The sequence below is a fragment of the Vidua macroura genome, chromosome 15 (assembly GCF_024509145.1).
Source record: "Vidua macroura isolate BioBank_ID:100142 chromosome 15, ASM2450914v1, whole genome shotgun sequence".
NCBI lineage: Eukaryota > Metazoa > Chordata > Aves > Passeriformes > Viduidae > Vidua > Vidua macroura.
In genome coordinates, this window is record NC_071585.1 from 18,576,261 (window position 1) to 18,599,830 (window position 23,570).

At 59.0% G+C, this 23,570-nt stretch overlaps 1 protein-coding gene across 1 annotated transcript in view; it reads left to right on the forward strand.

Moving 5' to 3' along the window:
- The window catches only part of KCTD16 (potassium channel tetramerization domain containing 16), a 63,228-nt gene extending 52,099 nt beyond the window's left edge, over positions 1-11,129 (forward strand). The window contains exon 2 of the mRNA XM_053991032.1: positions 9,725-11,129. Coding sequence (XP_053847007.1) covers positions 9,725-10,176 — 452 coding nt within the window. The 3' untranslated portion in view covers positions 10,177-11,129. The remainder of the gene's footprint in view (positions 1-9,724) is intronic.
- The last annotated feature ends 12,441 nt before the right edge of the window (positions 11,130-23,570 follow it).

The following is a 23,570-nucleotide window of genomic DNA, read 5'->3' on the forward strand; positions in this document are numbered from 1 at the left end:
GAGCCCTGGGAGCCCTGGGAGCCCCGGGAGCCCCGGGAGCCCTGGGAGCCCCGGGAGCCCCGGGAGCCCCGGGAGCCCTGGGAGCCCTGGGAGCCCTGCTCTCCTGCCCTGTGAATCCAGGCTGTGGTGCTGGGCTGCTGTGCCACTGCACCTGCCAGGGGGACAGGAGGAAATCAGGAGCCGGGTTCCTGCTCCTCTCTCCCACTCTGCTTCCTGAGAGTTCTCTGCACTGAAGTCATTTGTGGTGGGGGTAAAGGGGAACTTGCAATTTATTCTCCATTATGTTCAGAGTAATGACAAGTCTTAAAATAGCTCTCAATTAGCGATTGATTGCAATTAATTGGAACAACATAGGCTGACATGATAGCTTCAGATCTCCAGAGCATTTTTGAGTTCATGAGCTCTAATTTCCAAAAATTCAAGAATTCTGGCTCCCACATTACCACAACCATCTGTCAGCAGTTTCTCACACAGGTCTTCGAGAAGCGGGAGCAATAAACACTCTGGCTTTGCTAATTAAAGCAGGTGTCCAGAACGGGGCTCATTTAATGCGAACTGGGGGGTCCCATCTAGGCATGGAAATATCCAGGTATTGCCAGAGAGGCTGGGGGCTCCCACCCCTGGGAGTGTCCCCAGCCAGGGCTGGGCTGCTGCTGCCCTCAAAGCTCCTGGGAGCAATTCCAGAACTGGGGCAGCGCCAGGGGAGCTCTGATTATTCAGACTAACGTGGTTGTACCCGTGTTTTAATGAAGGCATGACTGGAGTATCTCTCTTAACAAGAGGTTCAGTCCATGACCCTGCATCCCTTCCCTGCATCGTGCCCTGCCCTGCTGCTGACCAGAGGGCTCCGTGTGTGTCGCTGCAGCTCAGCCTGGCCAGGGCTCCTCCAGAGAAGACAAGGAAAACCCTTGCTCCTCAGCCCGGACTGCTTTCTTTCCTTCAAACTTCACTCTCAAGGTCATGAGTGTGAATTGAAAGTAACAGAGAGCAAAAGGAAAGGCTGTGCTAAGGTACTGGGTTAATATGGCATTGATGAATCAAAAAAATACTCAGAAAAGTCTTAAATTCGAGGAGGCAAGGCTGGACTGTAGGAGGGAAGATGCAAATAGTGGCAGCTGTGAGTTGTCTGTGCTCCAGACTTACCCGAGCTGGAGCTGTTTGGCAGAACAGAAAGAGCAAATGCTGTGGGCAGAAGAAAGGTTTTCATATCAACCTCACTTTCCCAGGAGAAAATGCACTGAAATGCCTCAGTCCTGGTGGCCAAATATTGTTTCTGTTCACATCCTGGGAGAGGGGAGCACCGAGCCCAGCAGCACTGAATTATTCCCCCGGGGACTCCTGCTGTCCTGCAGTGCTGAGACCTCGGCTCTGCCCACATTCCTGGCTCGTCTTCCCTGCTCTCCTCCGGGCAGGGTCCTTGCTGAGCCAGCACTGAAAATCCCAGGGAGAACTGGAGGGGAGAGCTCAGCTCTGCTCCTGCTGCAGCCTGGCCAAGGGCTCACGGCAGGGCAGGGCTCACAGCTGGATGTGGGGGTGCAGCCTGGGGGCTGCAGGGCTCACAGCTGGATTCGGGGGTGCAGCAGGGGGGCTGCAGGGCTCACAGCTGGATTCGGGGGTGCAGCCTGGGGGCTGCAGGGCTCACAGCTGGATTTAGGGGTGCAGCCTGGGGGCTGCAGGGCTCACAGCTGGAGCTGGGGGTGCAGCCTGGGGGCTGCAGAGATCACAGCTGGATTCGGGGGTGCAGCCTGGGGGCTGCAGGGCTCACAGCTGGATTTAGGGGTGCAGCCTGGGGGCTGCAGGGCTCACAGCTGGATTTAGGGGTGCAGCCTGGGGGCTGCAGGGCTCACAGCTGGATGTGGGGGTGCAGCCTGGGGGGCTGCAGGGCTCACAGCTGGATTTAGGGGTGCAGCCTGGGGGCTGCAGGGCTCACAGCTGGATTCGGGGGTGCAGCCTGGGGGCTGCAGAGATCACAGCTGGAGCTGGGGGTGCAGCCTGGGGGCTGCAGGGCTCACAGCTGGATTCGGGGGTGCAGCCTGGGGGCTGCAGGGCTCACAGCTGGATTCGGGGGTGCAGCCTGGGGGCTGCAGGGCTCACAGCTGGATTCGGGGGTGCAGCCTGGGGGCTGCAGGGCTCACAGCTGGATTTAGGGGTGCAGCCTGGGGGCTGCAGGGCTCACAGCTGGATTTAGGGGTGCAGCCTGGGGGCTGCAGGGCTCACAGCTGGATTTAGGGGTGCAGCCTGGGGGCTGCAGGGCTCACAGCTGGATTTAGGGGTGCAGCCTGGGGGCTGCAGGGATCACAGCTGGATTCGGGGGTGCAGCCTGGGGGCTGCAGGGCTCACAGCTGGATTCGGGGTGCAGCCTGGGGGCTGCAGGGCTCACAGCTGGATTTAGGGGTGCAGCCTGGGGGCTGCAGGGCTCACAGCTGGATTCGGGGGTGCAGCCTGGGGGCTGCAGGGCTCACAGCTGGATTCGGGGTGCAGCCTGGGGGCTGCAGGGCTCACAGCTGGATTTAGGGGTGCAGCCTGGGGGCTGCAGGGCTCACAGCTGGATTCGGGGTGCAGCCTGGGGGCTGCAGGGATCACAGCTGGATTCGGGGGTGCAGCCTGGGGGCTGCAGAGATCACAGCTGGATTTAGGGGTGCAGCCTGGGGGCTGCAGGGATCACAGCTGGATTTAGGGGTGCAGCCTGGGGGCTGCAGGGCTCACAGCTGGATTCGGGGGTGCAGCCTGGGGGCTGCAGGGCTCACAGCTGGATTTAGGGGTGCAGCCTGGGGGCTGCAGGGCTCACAGCTGGATTCGGGGGTGCAGCCTGGGGGCTGCAGGGCTCACAGCTGGATTTAGGGGTGCAGCCTGGGGGCTGCAGGGCTCACAGCTGGATTTAGGGGTGCAGCCTGGGGGCTGCAGGGCTCACAGCTGGATTTAGGGGTGCAGCCTGGGGGCTGCAGGGCTCACAGCTGGATTTAGGGGTGCAGCCTGGGGGCTGCAGGGCTCACAGCTGGATTCGGGGGTGCAGCCTGGGGGCTGCAGGGCTGGCAGGGAAGGCTTGCCTGTGCAGTTGTGGCCAGCTCGGGGGCACCAGCAGAGTCCAAGACGCTCCTGGCACAGCCCGGGGGGGTGAAGTGACCACGGGAGGAGCTGCCTGGAAGTTCTGGGGTCCCACAGCTCCAGACATGAGCAGCAGCTGCTCCCCACACGGCCTGTGCCTCCATCCTGCTGCTCACGCTCCAGGCTGCTCCCTCCTCTCCACATTTTAACTTCATCACATGTTACTTTGAGAAGATCCCTCTATAAATATTTTGGCTCATTTAATATGCCTTCTGGTATTTTAACACCAGGTCTCTTTTTCTTCACCATTTGGGGAACTTATTTTTATTTTCAAACAAATTTGATACTCTTACAGGAGCTCACTTCCAGATCCAAGTGTTTTAGGGAGGGTTGCAGGAGTGCTGGTGAAATGACAACGTGCTGGGAGGCTCTTGATGGAAGTGTGTGTGCTGCTGGGGACTGCCTGAAAATCACTGTGCACGAGCAAGACAGACCAGGGAACAATTCTGGGCTTTATACTGGCTTGGCGAGTTCGGAATATTTCAATGGAAAACACTTTGAACTAGAAATTTTAGATTTTAATTAAAATTTCAATTGGATTCAAAACAGATGGCAGCATCCAGGTGTCCCCAGCTGCCCCCAGAAGGGTAAGGAATTGTGTGAGCTTCCTCAGGGGGCTGCCTGCTCCCTTCCTGCCTTGGTTCCCTTTCTCCCCAGTTCCCTCCTCTGCCCCGATCCCTCTCCTGCACTCACTGCTGCCTTTGAACATGTGGGAGGGTTCAAACCGATGATGTTGCTGCCAGGTCCTCCCCGGCTTTGTCTCTCACTGGAATTTTACTGCAGATTCTTGATCCTCAGAGCAAATAAACCCCGGGGTGCCCGTGCTGCTGCCAGGACAGACCCTGGAGCCCATCAGTGCCTGGAGCTTGTCATCATTGCTCAGTTTACCTGCGTGGTTTTATTTAGACTGGGGCATTTTCTGCTGATAAATCCGGCCCCGTTACCGAGTCAGAATGTATTTATTAAAACACCCATTAGAGCTTGGTCTCCATCAATCCCAACCCCTCGGTTCCCACATGGACACGGACCCAGAGGCGCTGGGCACGCCCCAGGGCCTGCTCTAAATCCAGCTGGCACTGCAGCAGCCCGCCGGGAGCTCAGCCCCGGGCAAAGCCAGCTCGGACTGACCCCATGGGCAGTGGCATCTGTCTGAAAGCTCCCACACGTCACTCCTGGGGGCTGAGAGGGGCACAGAGGGTGCACAAGGCAGGAAGCACGGCGGTGACAGGGCTCCAGTGGCCTGGAGGTGACAGGGAGCTGACTGGGGTGCCCCAGAGCTGGGGACACCCCTGTCCCCCCCTGCCAGCCCTGCCCACCTGGGCTCGTGGGTAATTAGTGCTCAACCGGGGCTCAGCTGCTGCCATCAGCCCCAGAAGAGGACAGAAAGGGAGGAGGAGGCAGCAAAAACCAGAGGAGAGGTGAAAGTCATGGGGCAGGAAGGAGAAGAGGAGCGTGAAACAGAAATAAATCAAACCAGCCACAAAGCCCTAAGGCAGAAGAAGCAGGGAAGGGAATAAAAGGTAAGAGGACAACATAAATGGACCAGAGTGGATTGAGAACAGTAGGAAAATGGCTCAAGTGATGATCACAGGCAGGGAGATGGGTACAGCCATACACGTGGAGGTAAATGAGCATCTGGATACAGAAAATATCCCTGTCTGCCTCAAAAACGGGCACCAGATGTATCTGAGCAGTTGCCTGGGGACATTGTCCTTCCCAGCCGTGACACCATCCCCAGCCTGCCCACAAACCTCGGGAGAAAGGGCTCTGCAAGCTGCAGAAACTGAATAAAAGGAACATTATTGTGAGAAGGAGCCTGTGAGGGCAGAGCTGAGGGAGAGCTCAGTCCCAGTGAGTGCCCTCCCAGAGCTGCGACTTTCAGCCCAAATTCAAGAGGAGTAAAAATGAAAATGTTGAGATTTCCCGGAGAGTGGAAATTTGCAACGTTTGTTCTGAAATGTGCCAGCACTGCCTTGGGGCACTCTTAGACCCCTGCGAGGGTTTCTGCAGCCCCGCTGCCGTTGGGGTGGCACTGCCAGCTGGGGAGCAGAGGGATGGGATGGGGAGGGGGCCCTGCCTGTACCCCAGAACTGTCTGTGCTGGGCTGTTCACCCCGGGCTCAGCATCTCCCAATTCAAACCCTGATCAGCTCCTGGCTGAGCTGCGGGAGGGTCCCCGGGCCATCTCTCACCGTGAAAACTCTTCACTGGCTGCTGTCAGTCGTGGTTTCCATCCCAGCTCCTCGCTCCTCCCCAGTTTTCTCACAGCATCCGTCCTCCTGCGCAGGGATTTCCCGTTCCCTCCTTGCAGCCTGCTTGTTGGGAAAGAGGGAGAGGAGAAGGGGGAAACTGGGTGGCTGCTGGCTTGTGTGTCAATTATACATCAGAGGCATTGCTGCTGCTTCAGAAGCTTCTAATAATAATTATTATAATTAGGGCACTGGGAGAGAAATGTGCTGAGATCAGGGAGGAACGCAGGAAAGCCAGGCCAGAATTAATTAGCCGCTTTTATCTAAGAATCTCAAAGCATTTAGACATTAATTAACGCGTGCTGTGGTGAAGTCAGCCGATGCTCCTTTGCTGCCGTTGTGGTGCCGGGCTCGGGCTCAGCCCCTCCGTGCCCAGCCCGCGGTGCTGCTGCTGCTGCAGGCGCTCCCGCAGCGCTGCGGGGCACGGAGACGGCTCTTGGATCCCTGCGGCCTGTGTGCCACCCTGAGAGCTCCGAGGAGCCCGGCCCGGGCAGGTGTGTGCCACTGGGGCCGTGCCCAGCCCGGGCAGGTGTGTGCCACTGCAGCATTGCCCAGCCCGGGCAGGTGTGTGCCACTGCAGCCGTGCCCATCCCGGGCAGGTGTGTGCCACTGCAGCATTGCCCAGCCCGGGCAGGTGTGTGCCACTGCAGCCCAGCCCGGGCAGGTGTGTGCCACTGGGGCCGTGCCCAGCCCGGGCAGGTGTGTGCCACTGCAGCCCAGCCCGGGGAGGTGTGTGCCACTGCAGCCCAGCCCGGGCAGGTGTGTGCCACTGGGGCCGTGCCCAGCCCGGGCAGGTGTGTGCCACTGCAGCCCAGCCCGGGCAGGTGTGTGCCACTGCAGCCGTGCCCGGCCCGGGCAGGTGTGTGCCACTGCAGCCCAGCCCGGGCAGGTGTGTGCCACTGCAGCCAAGCCCGGGCAGGTGTGTGCCACTGCGGCCGTGCCCAGCCCAGCCCAGGCAGGTGTGTGCCACTGCAGCCGTGCCCAGCCCAGCCCAGGCAGGTGTGTGCCACTGCAGCATTGCCCAGCCTAGCCCGGGCAGGTGTGTGCCACGGGGGCCGTGCCCGGCCCGGGCAGGTGTGTGCCACTGCAGCCGTGCCCGGCCCGGGCAGGTGTGTGCCACGGGGGCCATGCCCGGCCCGGGCAGGTGTGTGCCACTGCAGCCGTGCCCAGCCCGGGCAGGTGTGTGCCACTGCAGCCCAGCCCGGGCAGGTGTGTGCCACTGGGGCCGTGCCCAGCCCGGAGCTGCCCGGCCCTGGCACACTGAGCACCCCAGTTCCCGTGGGGAGCAGAGGCTCCCGCTGCCCCAGCCCAGCTCCCCCTGTGGCACTGAGACTGGCCCCGGGGCTCCAACAAAACTGATTATTGCGGCAAAGTCCTTTCTGTCTCCTGGCTTACCCGTGGTGTGCCCATTGTTGGTGAATATTCATTAAGTGAAATTAGCATCTAACAGGTCTTAATTGACTTATAAACGCCTTGTTCCGTGGTAATGAAGTCTCTGCTGTAGCTGTGCCTGACGGCAGCTGGTGGGTCCCAGGGATGCCACCTCGGCTCCATCCCTTCTCCTGCCCCACCCCTGGCAGCGCTCAAAGCCGGCTTGGAGAAACCTGGGCCCGTGGGAGGTGTCCCGGCCCGTGGGAGATGTCCCGGCCCGTGGGAGATGTCCCGTGCCCGTGTGAGGTGTCCGTGCCCGTGGGAGATGTCCCGGCCCGTGGGAGATGTCCGTGCCCGTGGGAGGTGTCCCGGCCCGTGGGAGATGTCCGTGCCCGTGGGAGGTGTCCGTGCCCGTGGGAGGTGTCCGTGCCCGTGGGAGGTGTCCCGGCCCGTGGGAGGTGTCCCGGCCCGTGGGAAGTGTCCCGGCCCGTGGGAGATGTCCCGGCCCGTGGGAGATGTCCCGGCCCGTGGGAGGTGTCCCGGCCCGTGGGAGATGTCCCGGCCCGTGGGAGGTGTCCCGGCCCGTGGGAGGTGTCCGTGCCCGTGGGAGATGTCCCGGCCCGTGGGAGATGTCCCGGCCCGTGGGAGGTGTCCGTGCCCGTGGGAGATGTCCCGGCCCGTGGGAGATGTCCCGGCCCGTGGGAGGTGTCCCGGCCCGTGGGAGGTGTCCCGGCCCGTGTGAGGTGTCCCGGCCCGTGGGAGATGTCCCGGCCCGTGGGAGGTGTCCCGGCCCGTGGCAGGGGGACTGCAATGACACGAACATCCCCCCCAGTCCAAACCATCCTGGGACCGTGTGGCAGCCTTTGAGCCCCAGCTGGGACAAGGGTGTCCGTGGCCTGAGCACTGTGCGCAGCTTTGCAGAGCTCCACTGTGATCCCAGCAGTGCCCCGGGCCCCTGCAGGGGGGGTCTGGGGTCGGGTGAGCGGTTTGGGTGCTCGAGGCACAGTTTGAGCTTTGCTCCTGGGCTGGAACAAAGCCCTCTGGGTTTCGGCGCTGTCCCACTGCCGTGGGATGTGGGTACCAGCTGCAAAAAGGAGCTGTAATCCACAGAGCTCCTGGAAGTGTTCTCAGAGCACGTGGGTCAGGGTTTTACAGGGCTCAGTTCATAATGTCTTTGTCCAAGCCTAGAAATGGATACAGAATTTCACTTTAGCCATTACTGACTGTTTTCAGACAAGACACAGGGCAGCTTTGAAGTGAGTCTGTAAATTAGAGCAGCCCTGCAGCTCCCAGACTGAGAGACTCCTTCATCATTGACAAGGAGGAGGAGGGAGGAGATGAGGAGGCTTGCTGACTTCTGGCTTCTGCCCGTTCCTGTAAATTGTGTGCACTGTGTTCCTGGCTGGGCAAGGATGGAGACACGGGAGGGCAGGGCAGTGCCAGTCGGGCTCCCAGTGCCCACAGCCCCTTCCCCAGGCTCTGCTCCCCGGCCGCAGGGGCTCTGAAGTGGCACCAACATCTGTTTCTCTTTTTCTTTCCTTTTCCCCATTTTTCGATGGGGGTCTGCAGGTGGGGGCAGAGCAGAAAAAGCGACCTCAGTCCATGGAGTGAGGAAATTTCCCCATTGGCCCCACAGGAGCTGCGGTGCAGCTGTGACCTGTCACCGCGTGTCCCTGTCACTGCCAGCCCAGGGCAGAGCTGCAGCTGCAGCCAGCCCGTCCCCGTTCTCTGCGGCTCCCCCGGCCCCTGTCCCGCTGTCAGGGACCCTCAGGCCCGGCTGTGGCCCTGGGGACAGGCCGTGGCTCCCTGTCACGGTCAGAGCGGGGGCTGCAAAGCCGGGTGGTGCCTCCCGTGCTCGGGGGATGTCCGGGCTGCGGGAGCCGGGAGGGGCCGCTCCCCGTCGGGGGGGGACGGATGCTCCCCGGTGCCCGCTGTGTCCGTGCTGGCTGCGCTGCCGTGGGCACGGGGCCGCTGTTCCCGGTGCCAGCTCTCCCCTCGGTCACGGATTGCTGCGGCTGGGCAGGGCTCCAGCTGGAGAACAGCTCCTCAGCCCAGCGCCGCAGGACCGGGAACCGTCCCCGGCCCGGCCTTCCCGGGCTGGGCGCTGCACGTGAAGGAGCCGCGGTCCCCAGAGGCTGCTCTGGGTGCGCCCAGGCCTCGTGTGTGGGGAGGCAGGACTGGGGTGTGGGGGGCGAGGGGGGTGTTGGGGGGTGATGCCCACCAGGATGGAGGCTGACAGTGCTGGCTGCCCCAGCTGGCTCTGCCGTGGAGCCTCGGAGAAGAAACGGTGCCTGGAGAAGTGCGGGGTGTCTGGAGAAGTGCGGGGTGTCTGGAGAAGTGCGGGGTGTCTGGAGAAGCCAGGGGTGTCTGGAGAAGTGCGGGGTGTCTGGAGAAGCCAGGGGTGTCTGGAGAAGCCAGGGGTGTCTGGAGAAGTGCGGGGTGTCTGGAGAAGCCAGGGGTGCCTGGAGAAGTGCGGGGTGTCTGGAGAAGTGCGGGGTGTCTGGAGAAGCCAGGGGTGTCTGGAGAAGTGCGGGGTGTCTGGAGAAGCCAGGGGTGTCTGGAGAAGTGCAGGGTGCCTGGAGAAGCCAGGGGTGTCTGGAGAAGCCAGGGGTGTCTGGAGAAGTGCGGGGTGTCTGGAGAAGCCAGGGGTGTCTGGAGAAGTGCAGGGTGCCTGGAGAAGCCAGGGGGCTCCGGCCGTGGTTGCTCAGTCGGACACTCCCTGAGGATCTCTGAGAACCTCCCTGAGGATCTCTGCAGAGGTTTCAGCCTGAGCAGCACACGGCAGCGGGGTGGGTGAGGAGCTCCAGGGGTGCTGGGATCTGCCGCCGTTGGCTCCCGGGGGAGCTTTGCCGGCGCTTTGTGGTGATGTCCGGGGAAGGTCCCTGGGGGTTCCTGTGGCCCTGGCTGCCCTGCTGGCCCGGGGGGGGGGCTCAGCAGCCTGTCCTGGGGTGTGCGGGGGTCTGGAGCTGCCGTAACCCCGGGCTCTCTGTCCCCCTGCAGGCGAGCCCTCCCGCTGGTCCTCGTCCCACTGCGACTGCTGCTGCAAGAACGGCAAGGGCGACAAGGAGGGCGAGAGCGGCACGTCCTGCAACGAGCTGTCCACGTCGAGCTGCGACAGCCAGTCCGAGGCCAGCTCCCCCCAGGAGACCGTCATCTGCGGGCCCGTCACACGCCAGCCCAACATTCAGACTCTGGACCGGCCGGCCAAGAAGGGCCCGGTGCAGCTGCTGCAGCAGTCCGAGATCCGCAGGAAGAGCGACCTGCTCCGGACTCTCACCTCCGGCTCCCGCGAGTCCAACTCCAGCAAGAAAAAAGCAGTGAAGGAGAAGCTCTCCATTGAGGAAGAGCTGGAAAAATGTATCCAGGATTTCCTCAAAATCAAAATCCCAGACAGGTTTCCCGAGAGGAAACACCCCTGGCAATCCGAACTGCTGCGGAAGTACCACCTTTAGGCTTCGGGCGGGCAGAGCACACGACCTCGTTACGTTAGAGCCAGATCCTGAGTGACACAGAAGTAATTCCCAATAATAACTATTTGTTAGGTCGCCAAAACCAAAATCCATCTCTAGTACTGCCTAATTTGCCTATTTCACCTTAACATTTCTAGTGGTAGGGGAACGATATTTTTGCAGTCCTGGAAGCACAATGACAAACGCTTTTGTTTGTAAACTTGGAGTCTTACACAAGCTGAAAACCTTAAGGGCGCAGCCAGGCCCACCCCGAGGGACGCTCGTGTGGCCCCGGAGCAGGCAGGGCGGGGTGGCGAGGGCTCCGTGCCCTCTGCACCCTGCTCGGAGCACGCGTGGCTGGAGGGAGGAGCACAGCACAAAGCCCCAGCTCTGCCCCGGCAGTTTAAGCATGTGTATTTATATATGTGCATATATATATGTGTGTATATATATCTCTGTGTATATATATATATGTATATATATATCAATATATATTGCTTACGGATTTTCTGGCTCTCTCCTTATAACTGCACTTTCTCAGAAAAGAGCATTTTTTTTTTAGTCTGTGGATGTCCCGTTTCTTCCCCAGGCCTTCGAGGGCTGAACCGTAGAAATCCATCCCCCCTGTCTCTCTCCTGCTCCCCCTGCCAGTCCTTCCCCTCCCCGGGGCACTGGAAATGTGTCCCAGTGGAGACCAGGGTGCAGTCCCCGGCTTTGTGTCACCATCAGCAGAGTGTCCCGTTTGTTTGGGGTGCTCTTGTCCCTCCCGTGTTCCCCGAGGCTCTCGGCTGTTCAAGGTGTGCTGGACCCCGCTGGAAGCCGCAGGGATGGCTCCGGGCTGTGCGGGGATGCTGGGGGGGGATGCAGGTGCCAGGTGTGTGTGGCAGGAGCGGCTGTCCCAGCTGGCAGGGACAGCGGGCACCGCGGCCCCTCTGCCCCAGGGATTGCCCAGCCCAGCCCGGAGGAGCTCCCTGCGGGCCCTCCCGCGGGTGCCAGCCGTGCCAGCGCCGTGTGGCACTGCAGCAAAGCACGCCCTGTGCCCGTGTCCCCCGGAGCCGCTCCTGCACTGCCCCGAGCCCGGGGAAGGGCACGGGGGTCGGGCCAGGGGAGGGGGCACGGACCGGCCAGAGAGGGGCCGGGGCTCGGCACAGGCGTGGGGACAGCCAGGGCTGGGCTGGGGGCTCGGGCTGCTGGGCACTGGAGAGGGACAGGACGCTCCAGTGCTCCAGCTGGGGCAGCCACAGCTGGGAGCACACCGGCTGGGGGATTTGGGATCAATCCTTCGTTTTCTAAAGGCACAGGAGGAAGATTTTACATATATATATATATATATATGAATATGAAACTGTGGGCAGTGCTGGTAACTCAGAACGCTCGGATTCCGGCTCAGTGAGGGTCCTGCAGGTTCCAGGGCTCCCCCTCCTGAAGTGCAGGCGCTGCCGTGGGAGCTGCTCTCCTGCCTGCGCAGGGCTGCCTGTGCTCCTGGTGCAGCCCCAGCCAGGAGCAGCCTCGGTGCCTGCGGGGCTCCATCGCCCCGGGCTGGGCGGGGGTGGCAGCGAGCCCTGAGGTTCCCCAGGGGGCCCCAGCTGTGTTTGGGGTCGGGTGCACCTTACCAGCTGAAAAAGGAAGCAATACTTGTCCAGAGGGGTCGATGGGCAGGAGCTGGCTGCAGGGAGGGGAGCCCTCCCAGCAATACCCAGGGCTGGGTGCGCGCCTGGGGTCACCGCTGGGCTGTTGGGGTGGAGGAGGAGCCGTCCCTGCCGAGCCGTCCCCGCTGTCGGTGCCGCAGGAGAGGCTCTGCCTGGGAAACGCTCGCTGAAGAGACTCGGCCCTGCTGGGACCGTGCTGCAGGGCCAGCTGGGGGCTTGGGACATTCCCTCCCGCTGGAATTCAGGCTCTTGTGCCACCCTCTGCTCGCAGGCTCAAAAGGCACATCTTCCCACGGAAATCAATGTTTTGTACGAGCTCCACAGATTCGGCCCTGCTTAGTTATTTCATGGTTAGTTTATAGCATTTTTCTCTCCCTACTCAACATGTCCTGCACCTTGTCCCCCTAGACCCCTGCCCCCTTGCTCGGGCACCAAGCAGGAGCTGGGGAGCAGATAGAGCTCTCCTCTGGATTTCAGCAGGGCACGGGCTTCAGGACGGGTCACCTTTGTTCCTTGGCAGGAGGCTGCAGCTAAAACCTCGTGCTGGCACTCCAGATGTTCCCCTGTCTCTTTTGAATATCCCAGCTCTCTGGGCTGCAAGCTGCGTGTGCAGGGAGGAGGAGCAGGGTTGGGGGTGAGTGTGTTCCAGGGACACGGGGCTGCTCCGTGATTAATCACTGGGGGAAAATTAGACCAAATGAAATGCGCCCAAGTGGGCTTGATTTATGTGGCCTTCAAGTCTCCAGTTTGAGATGAAATGGTTATTGCTCTCCAGTGCTACAGAAATAAAGGTCTTAAACTTCAGTAATCACAGGCAGGCCCAGCCTGCAGGGAAGCCCAGCCTGGGCTGGGGCTGGGGCTGGGGCAGGGCAGTGCCAGGCCTGGGGCTCTGCCAGGGTGTTTGTGTGGGTTCTGCTGCCTCTGGTGTGAGCCCATGGACAGCTGTTTTATGAGTGGTTTGTGCAGCGCTGGGGCTGTGCTGGCAGGTTGTGTGCTGCTCAGAGGGACTGGGGGGCTGCAGGTGGAACACAGGGGCCCTGGGCGGTGCTGGGGGCTCTCACACCCCTGGAGGGGTCGGCAGCTCTGCCCTGCACCCCCCGGTGCTGCCCAGAGCTCCCCTCCTCTCTCCCTCCTCACTTGCTGCTCTCTCTGCACCACCAGGGCCCCGCAGCTGCCCTGCACCTTTGGGGCACCTCCCTGTGCCCCCGCTGGGGCAGGGCTGGGGGCACCTGCAGTGCTGCAGGGCAGCCCTGGGAGGCTGAGACGGAGCAGGGCAATTGAGAAGGCTGCTCGTGATGGGCCCGTAGCTCAGGGCTGCGTGGTGCTGGGTCAGGAAGGAGCACCCAAACCTGCTGCAGGCACCAGGATGGTGGCAGGAGGCTGCCCCCGCTCCCATGAACCCTGGAGATCCCTTCCCAGCGTTAGTGCCATGCACACAGGGATGCACAGCTGCACGGGCGTCCCTGCAGGGGTGGGCACAGACCCACCCGGGGTGGGGACAGAGCCACCCCGGTGACAGGCAGTGCCCTGCATCCCTGCAGGGGTGGGCACAGAGCCACCCGGGTGACAGGCAGTGCCCCGCATCCCTGCAGGGGTGGGGACAGAGCCACCCCGGTGACAGGCAGTGCCCTGGGCAGGGGCTGGTGCCTCTCTGGCAGGGCTGCTCCCCCCGTGTGGGACGTGGCACCTGGTCCCTGTGCCAGGGCAGGACAGCCCTGCAGCGGGTGGGCGCTGCAGTGGCACCGCAGAGCCAGGGCCACCTCAGCACTGGCCAGGGCTCGCAGGTCCGGCCCCTTCCTCCCCGCGGGGCTTTCCCTGGGCCGCGCAGGGAATGGGGCCGGGAGGTGCAGCACGGGGCAGGCAGGAAACTGGAGCAGAGATTGCCTGAGAGAGAGCTGGGCTCGGGCTGTAAAACATCTTCTACTCAAACTCGGCTTGGTTTCGGTGAGAGAGCCCATGTGTCTCCCCAGGACAGCTCTGTAGCAAGCCAAAATTAAACTCCACTCGTGGAGTACTTTATTCTTTCTAAAACATCTGGGGAGAAAGCTGGGCTTTGAGCTGCTTTCCACCAGTAACAAAGAACAAGTTCTGTTGCAACGAATCTGAGAACTGCCCTAGGCTGCAGTGGGCCTGAGGCTCAGCTGCCAGCAGCAGAATTCCCGGGTTCCAGGGGCTTGGTCACCCCAGACCCCTGAGCAGGACTCAGAGCACTCGGGGGACACACAGAGGACGTGTCATTTCCACTGACCCGTGGGGACCAAACGCTTTGCTTTCCTCCCTAAACCTGCACGCAGAGCACAGAGGCTTCACAGCGCTCTGGAGAACGTTTGGGGGTGAAGTTGGTGAGCCCATTTGTTAATTTTATTTGCACGTTGTGGGCTGAAGGAGAAGACAGGGTTGGGATTTCCTGGCAATGGCCATCACGTGCCCGAGTCCCTCAGCCGTGTCCCTCCCTGCCCTCCCAGCCCTGGCAAGGCTGGAGGAATTTCCCAGCCCCCTCCCCTCCCCAAGCCCCCCACCACTGCGAGCACAGGCTTGACTTTCAGAGTACTTTATGCATAAGGCCCCATGTGTATCATGGTACAAAATAATTGTCCAGTCTTATGGATAGTTTATGCCCCAACGGGGTTTTGTAGATTAATAGTAAAAGAGCAAAAAAAAAAAAAAAAAAAAAGAAAGAAAAAGCACTTTTAAATTATTTATATTATAAAAAGACATTCTTTATTTTTCTTGGCATTGATGTCACTTAGCTAAAAAAATCCGTTTATAAATAGGATATTGCAGATTTTGAACTATAGCAATGCTCAAGCAAACAGGAGTTCCGAGTTCCACAGAGAAAAGGACCGAGGTGAAGCAGGAGGGTGGCAGGGCCCAGCTGGCTCCAGGGCTGCCATTGGAGCAGGGAGATGATGTCCCTGTGAGCTGCCCTCTGGCCGGCCCCAGGCCTTGGGGCCGTGCTGAGGTGCTGCCAGTGCAATATTTCCCAGCCCGCCCGGGGTGCAGAGGGGCTTTGGTGCCCTTGGGATCTCTCGGGGCCTTGCTTACGTTACATTTTCGGACCTCATTCAGCACTAAATGACTTCGCCGAGGCTGAGTCAGTCTGTTGCACATTGATGTAGATTAAGTGGCACCCACTGAATTACCTCTCGACTTTCCAACGTGGTTCACTTGTACATAAGTGTAATGTCAAACTGTTTACAGGTTCTTTTGTGCGTACTTGTGGAAAAAAAAAAAAAAAAAAGAGTTTTAACTACAAATTTAAAGGAATCGATTCTACTGGAAGGTGTTTAAAGAAATGAATGTGCTTAATACAGTATAGACATCCTTGCTAATGGTCTCACCTGAATGCATGTATCCGTGTTGTCAGTCCCACCAGTGAGGTTATTGGCAATATTCTGCAGTCTGTGAATAGCAAATATGCATAAACTACTGTGACTCTGACAAATATAACTCGGTAACTGTTTCTACTGTGGTATGTGAAAAAAATCCTGTAGCTTTTAGCCTGCTGTATTTCCCTGGTGCAAAGAGCACCAGGAAAGAGAGACATCTGGGAGAAATGAAGTCACAGCTGTGCCCTGAGCAGGGTGGTGACGGCCCCCGCCGGGTGGCCGTGCCACAAGTGCTAAAAATGCCATTTTCAGAGGCTGGCAGGTGGAAGGGAAGGTGCTGCTGCTGCCTGAAATCACTGCTGGAGCAGAGCTGGCCCCGGGCTGGGGCTGGGGCTGGGGAAGGCAGAGCCTGGGGCAGGGGCTGTGGGACCCTGCATGGGGGAGCTCAGCTGTGCTCTGGGGGTGCTGGGGCTCAGAGCTGCAGCCAGCTGGTGTTTGCACTCCAGTTCAGCACTGAGTGCTCTGTACTGGTGTTTGCACTCCAGCTCAGCAGTGCATGCTCTGTACTGGTGTTTGCACTCCAGTTCAGCACTGAGTGCTCTGTACTGGTGTTTCCACTCCAGTTCAGCACTGAGTGCTCTGTACTGGTGTTTGCCACTCCAGTTCAGCACTGAGTGCTCTGTACTGGTGTTTGCCACTCCAGTTCAGCACTGAGTGCTCTGTACTGGTGTTTGCCACTCCAGTTCAGCACTGAGTGCTCTGTACTGGTGTTTCCACTCCAGCTCAGCACTGGGTGCTCTGTACTGGTGTTTCCACTCCAGCTCACAGTGAGTGCACACGGGGAGGGCACAGGCCAGAATAAAGGCGTTGGTAGCCCTCAGCTGTCACACACACTCACAGAAGTGCACCCATGGTTCCATCCAGGCTTTCTTGCTCACGGGGGTTCAGCACTGGCTCATGTCACCGCTTCCCTCCTGCTGGCTGGGCATTATCTCCCCCCAAGGCAGTGGGGCTCTCCCCAGTTTATTTCTGGCTTGGTTATTAGTCTTTTTAATCTGCAGTACTTGGCCGTGCTCTGGAGGAAGCCCTTTGCAATGGCCCCTTCCTGGGAGAAGGTGAAAGCTCCATCTCTGCAGCATTTGCCCAGCGTGGTGCTTCCCCAGGCCGGGGTGTGGGTGCTGCACTCGTGGGAGGTTTGGGAGCTGTGTCCCTCCGTGGTGAGGGGATGCTCGCTGAGCTCCCCTGTGGCACCAGCCCGCTGCTGGCAGTGCCACGAGCCAGGTGATGCCAGGATTCTGAGCCAGGTGATGCCAACATTCTGAGCCAGGTGATGCCAGGATTCTGAGCCAGGTGATGCCAGGATTCTGAGCCAGGTGATGCCAGGATTCCGAGCCAGGTGATGCCAGGATTCTGAGCCAGGTGATGCCAGCATTCTGAGCCAGGTGATGCCAGGATTCCGAGCCAGGTGATGCCAGGATTCCATCCTGGCACAGCCCCTGCAGAGCCCTGCCCTGTGCCTTGGGGGGCCTGCAGGGGGGCCCTGTGCCCCCGAAGTGCCCTGCCAGCTCTGGGACGAGCTTCTCCCCATTAAGCTCCCCTGTCTGGAGCCCAGGGGCTGGGACAGTGCAGGGGGAGCAGAGGGGACCCTTCTGCTGCTGCTCCTGGGCACAGCGGGGTTCAGCCCTGCTCCCTCTGCCCGGGCTGGGTCTCAGCTCCATCTCTCCAGCCAGCCAGGTGCCACGGGAGCAGAACACGCCGGGGCTGCTGTGGTCCCTGGCTGGTGGCAGCTCTTCTCCCGGCCAGGACACCCCTCAGTCCTGAGCAGCGCTCACCTCCGTGGCTGCCCAGTGGCATTCCGGAGCAGGAAGATGATTTTGGTTATTCTGAGCACTTCTGAGCACTGCCTTGTCTGCTTTTCATGTCAGGGCAGATGTGAAAGAGCAGTGGGTGTTGAGGTAGAACACCTGCACAATAATTACTGAGGATGTAATTACCTCCCCCCCGCAGCACGGGGTGATGCGCATGGAGAGGAGGAGAGATTCCCTTTGATACCAGGTGATACCAGAAAATGATTTTAATCTGCCTTACAACTATATAATTAAGAGAGCTTATATATAGAAATACCTATCTATCTATGTCCCCACAAGTGTATTTCTGGCTGGGAGCAGGGTGGGCAGCACCAGGCCTGGGCTGGCCCTGCTCCCTGCCCGCTGCTGCCACCAGGGCGAGTGGCTGGGACCAAGAGACAAACTCCAAGCTCGTCCAGAGCCTTTCCAGAGGAGAGGGCCCCCCCTCCCAGGGACAACCCCTGCCCCACAAATGCTGAGCTGCCCCAGCACCCGACACCTGGGACGAGGTGTGCCCGTGACCCTGCAGGGCACAGAAGTGAGGGGTGACCCTGCAGGTCATGGTGAGGGGTCAGGGGTGACCCTGCAGATCATGGTGAGGGGTGAGGGGTGACCCTGCAGGGCACAGAAGTGAGGGGTGACCCTGCAGGTCATGGTCAGGGGTGACCCTACAGGTCATGGTGAGGGGTCAGGGGTGACCCTGCAGGTCACAGAAGTGAGGGGTGACCCTGCAGGTCATGGTCAGGGGTGACCCTACAGGTCATGGTGAGGGGTCAGGGGTGACCCTGCAGGTCACAGAAGTGAGGGGTGACCCTGCAGGTCATGGTCAGGGGTAACCCTGCAGGGCACAGAAGTGAGGGGTGACCCTGCAGGTCATGGTCAGGGGTGACCCTGCAGGTCATGGTGAGGAGTGAGGGGTGACCCTGCAGGTCACAGAAGTGAGGGGTGACCCTGCAGGGCACAGAAGTGAGGGGTGACCCTGCAGGGCACAGGGGTGGGGGGTGACCCTGCAGGTCATGGTGAGGAGTGAGAGGTGACCCTGCAGGTCATGGTCAGGGGTGACCCTGCAGGGCACAGAAGTGAGGGGTGACCCTGCAGGGCACAGGGGTGGGGGGTGACCCTGCAGGTCATGGTGAGGAGTGAGAGGTGACCCTGCAGGTCACGGTCAGGGGTGAGGGGTGACCCTGCAGGTCATGGTCAGGGGTGACCCTGCAGGTCATGGTGAGGGGTCAGGGGTGACCCTGCAGGGCACGGTCAGAGGTGAGGGGTGACCCTGCAGGTCATGGTCAGGGGTGACCCTACAGGTCACAGGGGCGAGGGGTGCAGGTCACGGTGGGCTTGCCAGGGTGGGACTGAACTCTTGCCGTGCCCCAAACCCGAGCACGGGAGGATCTGGGCGGCTCCCTGGGGCAGGAGGGGCGGAGGCTGGGGTGCAGAGCATCCTCCAGCCGGGCCGGGGCAGGGCTGGGGGCAAACCTGCGGCAGGGAGCGGGGCCGGGCCGGGCTGGGGCTGGGCTGGGGCCGGGCTCGGGGGCACAGGACACCCCCTGCTCGCCCCGGTTCTCTGCCGGGGCTGCCCGGCCCCGCTCCGTGCCCGGGGCTCCGGAGGGAGAGCTCTGTAAATACAGCAGGTTAAAAACTGGCGCGCTATCTGCGAGTCTGTATTTAATGCAGATGTTTCCCATGTTTTGTAGTATTGTTTTATTGATAAATAAAAATCAGCCAAAGACAAAACCGGCGTTGGGCGTGGTCTGTGTGAGCGGGACCCGCGGCTCGTGGGCACTTACAGAGCCCGGCCCTGGCACACTGGGAATCCTCCCAAGCACACAGCGTGGAAATGGAAGTGGAGGGGAGGAGAAAACGGGCCCTGAGCTCCGCGGGAAGAGGAGCCCCGAGCTTTGCCACCGTCCCGGGCGTGCCCCGCACTGCCCCGGCGCTGGCTGTGACACGGTCACCCGGCAGGGCTGGGATGGCACAAACACCACTAATGGCTCCAAAACAATCCCCAAACGGTCGGGATTTTTAAAGCACAGCAAGAAAAGCAAAGCTTGCAGCAATTAAACTGCATCTTAATGAGCTGCCTCCCCCCCAAAAAAAGAGCTTGAGAAAAATGGGTTCATCAGAGACTCGTTAAAAAAAATCACTAAAACCATTAATACTATAAACATCCTCTCCGTGGCATAAATTTTGCATCTTTCCAGATGTGTTTTTATTATTATGCCCACTTTATGGGAGGAGAAAACAAGGCACAGCTCTTTGGGTTATTTTGTCCCAGGGATGCCAGCAAGCAGCAGCCAGGAGGGACAAAAGCCACCTCCTCTTACCAAATTCCTGGGCAGGTGTGCCCGTGCCACACCAGGCTGCCACATCCAAACCCTTCAGCAAATTTTATTTGGTTTTTACAGAGGAAACGATTCCTGATTTTGGGACTCAGTGGTGACTGAAGGGGGAAGTGGTGCCTGTGACCCTGTGAGTGGCCACTTGCCCCTGAAATAGCGCTGGGGGAGCAGACGGAATTTGGACAGACTCTGCTTGGGATTTCACCCCTTGAGCTGCCTGGGGGGGGTTGCAGCAGCTCCCAGCTTTGGGCAGTGCCCAGCACTCCGTGCTGGTTGAGCAGCTGCGTTTGCTGAGCTCTGGAACAGAGCGAGACGGGGCCGTCCCTGCTCCCCTCCCACATCCCAGAGCCGGCCACAGCCCCGCACTCGGGGGGTCCCAGCACGGGGACCCCAGCTGGGAGATGGGGCTGTCGGGAGGGGCGATGCTGGAATTGGGGGAGCAGGGAGGGAGCGGGGCTGGGAGAGCCCTGGCAGCCGGGGACAAGGGGACACTGCCACCCCCCCAGCCCCGGGGTCGTTCCAGCCCAGCCCTCACCCCAGCGCCCGCCCCCGTTCCCTGTCACGGGCTGATGTCAGCCACAGACAGAGCTCCAGCAGGGCCAGGACAGGGCCAGGACAGTGCCGGGACAGTGCTGGGACAGTGCCAGGACAGTGCCAGGACAGGGCCAGGACAGTGCTGGGACAGTGCCAGGACAGGGCCAGGACAGTGCTGGGACAGGGCCAGGACAGTGCCAGGACAGTGCTGGGACAGTGCCAGGACAGGGCCAGGACAGTGCTGGGACAGGGCCAGGACAGTGCCAGGACAGTGCCAGGACAGTGCTGGGACAGTGCCAGGACAGGGCCAGGACAGGGCCAGGACAGTGCCAGGACAGTGCCAGGACAGCACCAGGACAGGGCCAGGACAGTGCCAGGACAGCACAGGGACAGTGCCAGGACAGTGCCAGGACAGGGGCTGCCCGTGGCCGAGGGTCTGTGTGCTGCTGGCACCAGCCATGCCCTTGGACCTCCAGGAGAAATCCAGAGCTCCCCTCTCCATGGGTCCCAGGCATTCGCCCTGAGCTCCGTCCTGCTCTGGCCCAGCTGGACACCTGGGAGCCAAAACGGGAGCTCTGCTTTCTCTGTGGGCTTGCCTCTGCTATCGAAGTTGCTCTTAAGCTACCTTATTTTTTTAAAAAATCCAATAAAAGCATCTAATATGTGCAATTTTAACATAATGTGTTGGGAATAGTAGTTCAGTGCTATTACCAGTGCTAAAATCAATGGCTCTACTCATGGAGCTGTAAGCTTTTATTTTCATCATTAGGCCAAGAGAACAAGTCTGTATATATCTATATCTATATCATCTATATCATCTATATCTATATCTATATCTATATCTATATCTATATCTATATCTACATCTATATCATCTATATCTATATCTATCTCTATAATCATCTATATCATTTATATCTATATCTATGTGTATCATTATTAATATGAAATAGAATAACATAAAATTTAATCCTGTAAAATATTGATAATTATTCATTAGAACCATTGCACCGGACCCCTCCTCCTGCTGACCAGGAGACACTCCCTGCCTCACGGGGAGCCCCGGGAGCAGCCCTGGAGCATTGCTGGGGTTGCTCTTTAGGTTTCTGACATCACTGGGCCCAAGCATAATGAAAAAATTGCTTTTTTTTTTGAATTTCTGTTGGGATAGATCCCTCAGCTCTGAAGACCCTCCTGTCTCTGTGGTACCTGCACCTCCAGAGCCCCTGAAGGTCTGAAGTTAATAAAGGACGAGGCATTCTATCTGGATGCTGAGCCCAGCTTCAATAAATGAAACAGGATTTTCTGCTTTGGCTGGGCTCTTCACCCCGTGTTTTGTCCCTCCATCCCCACTGGAGTGCCCTGGGCTGCAGGCTCCTTGCTCCCCTGCAGCCAGGGCTCAGGCCAGGGCAGGGCAGCAGCCAAAGCTGGGGACTCCTCCCAGCCCTGCCCTGTGCCCTGGAACAGGAGAGAGGCTGTTCCCTCCAGGAGAGAGGCTGTTCCCTCCAGGAGAGATGTTCCCTCCAGGAGAGATGTTCCCTCCAGGAGCCAGGCTCTTCCCTCCAGGAGTGAGGGTGTTCCCTCCAGGAGAGAGGCTGTTCCCTCCAGGAGAGATGTTCCCTCCAGGAGTGAGGCTGTTCCCTCCAGGAGAGAGGGTGTTCCCTCCAGGAGTGAGGGTGTTCCCTCCAGGAGTGAGGGTGTTCCCTCCAGGAGAGATGTTCCCTCCAGGAGTGAGGCTGTTCCCTCCAGGAGAGAGGCTGTTCCCTCCAGGAGAGAGGGTGTTCCCTCCAGGAGAGAGGGTGTTCCCTCCAGGAGAGATGTTCCCTCCAGGAGAGATGTTCCCTCCAGGAGCCAGGCTGTTCCCTCCAGGAGAGAGGCTGTTCCCTCCAGGAGAGATGTTCCCTCCAGGAGCCAGGCTGTTCCCTCCAGGAGCCAGGCTGTTCCCTCCAGGAGCCAGGCTGTTCCCTCCAGGAGTGAGGGTGTTCCCTCCAGGAGCCAGGGTGTTCCCTCCAGGAGAGAGGGTGTTCTCTCCAGGAGAGAGGCTGTTCCCTCCAGGAGAGATGTTCCCTCCAGGAGAGATGTTCCCTCCAGGAGTGAGGGTGTTCCCTCCAGGAGCCAGGCTGTTCCCTCCAGGAGAGATGTTCCCTCCAGGAGTGAGGGTGTTCTCTCCAGGAGTGAGGCTGTTCCCTCCAGGAGAGATGTTCCCTCCAGGAGAGAGGGTGTTCCCTCCAGGAGCCAGGCTGTTCCCTCCAGAGCTGCCTGATGGGAACACAAATGTTATTTTCTTTTCAGAAATGCCCTACCACGGTATTTCAGTTCTTCCTAGGAGGACAAAGCCGGTGAGCTCTCTCTTCCAGGAAGGGCACATTTCCATCCTGCAGCTGTGTTTTAGCACTGTTATGAGTGATCTCCTCCAGGTTAAACCCGCAAAGATGTCCCAAACCATGGATTTAAATTATAGCAAAAAATTCCCTGAACTCCTTAAAGTTAATGATGGTCTTCATTTTCATTTGCCGCATATTCCTCTCCCATAATAGCCATGTGCTAAATCTTCATGAGATTTTTTATAGTTTCACTGAAGGAATATTTGCATAATTATTAGCGCATAATCTGCTTTAATGGGCCCGCTGATTTTACTGCTACAGATAAATGCACGTGGTGTCAAATGTAAGCACACGAAGGCCTGGGCAGTGCTGGGGAGGGCTGGGTGTGCTGCAGAGCAGTGCCCAGGGACAGTGTCCCCTGCTGTGGGACAGCAAAACGCCCTGGCCAGGGGGCAGCCAAAGGGAAACTGCAGTGTTGTACACACAGGTGAACCCGGTGGGGAGAAATGCTGATGTGTGACTCCAGCTCAGGAGGCTGAATGATTTCTTTATTATAACTATGCTAAAATACATTAATATAGTATTTAATGGAGATACTAAAACTACAAACCTACTTTTCTAACTGCCATATCTAACTACCAACAACTCGTGACCCTCTCTGAGAGCCCAGCCACAGGTGGGTTGGATTGGATTGGATTGGATTGGATTGGATTGGATGGGATTGGATTGGATTGGATTGGATTGGATTGGATTGGGTTGGATTGGGTTGGGTTGGATTGGATGGGGTTGGATTGGATTGGATTGGATTGGATTGGATTGGGTTGGATTGGGTTGGGTTGGATTGGATTGGATTGGATTGGGTTGGATGGGATTGGATTGGATGGGATTGGATTGGACTGGATTGGATTGGGTTGGATGGGATTGGATTGGATTGGATTGGATTGGATTGGATTGGATTGGATTGGGTTGGATTGGATTGGATGGGATTGGATTGGATTGGATTGGATTGGGTTGGATTGGATTGGACTGGATTGGATTGGATGGGATTGGGTTGGATTGGATTGGATTGGGTTGGGTTGGATTGGATTGGACTGGATTGGATTGGATTGGGTTGGATTGGGTTGGATTGGATTGGATTGGATTGGGTTGGATTGGATTGGATTGGATTGGATTGGATTGGGTTGGATTGGGTTGGGTTGGATTGGATTGGATTGGATTGGGTTGGGTTGGATTGGGTTGGATTGGCCACCAGGCTCAAACAATCCTCACCAGAATCCAACCAAGCAATGACCCCAGGTAAACAATTCTCCAAACACATTCCACATAGAAAAAAACAAGGAGCAGAAATAGAAATTGTTTTCTCTTTCTTTCCTCT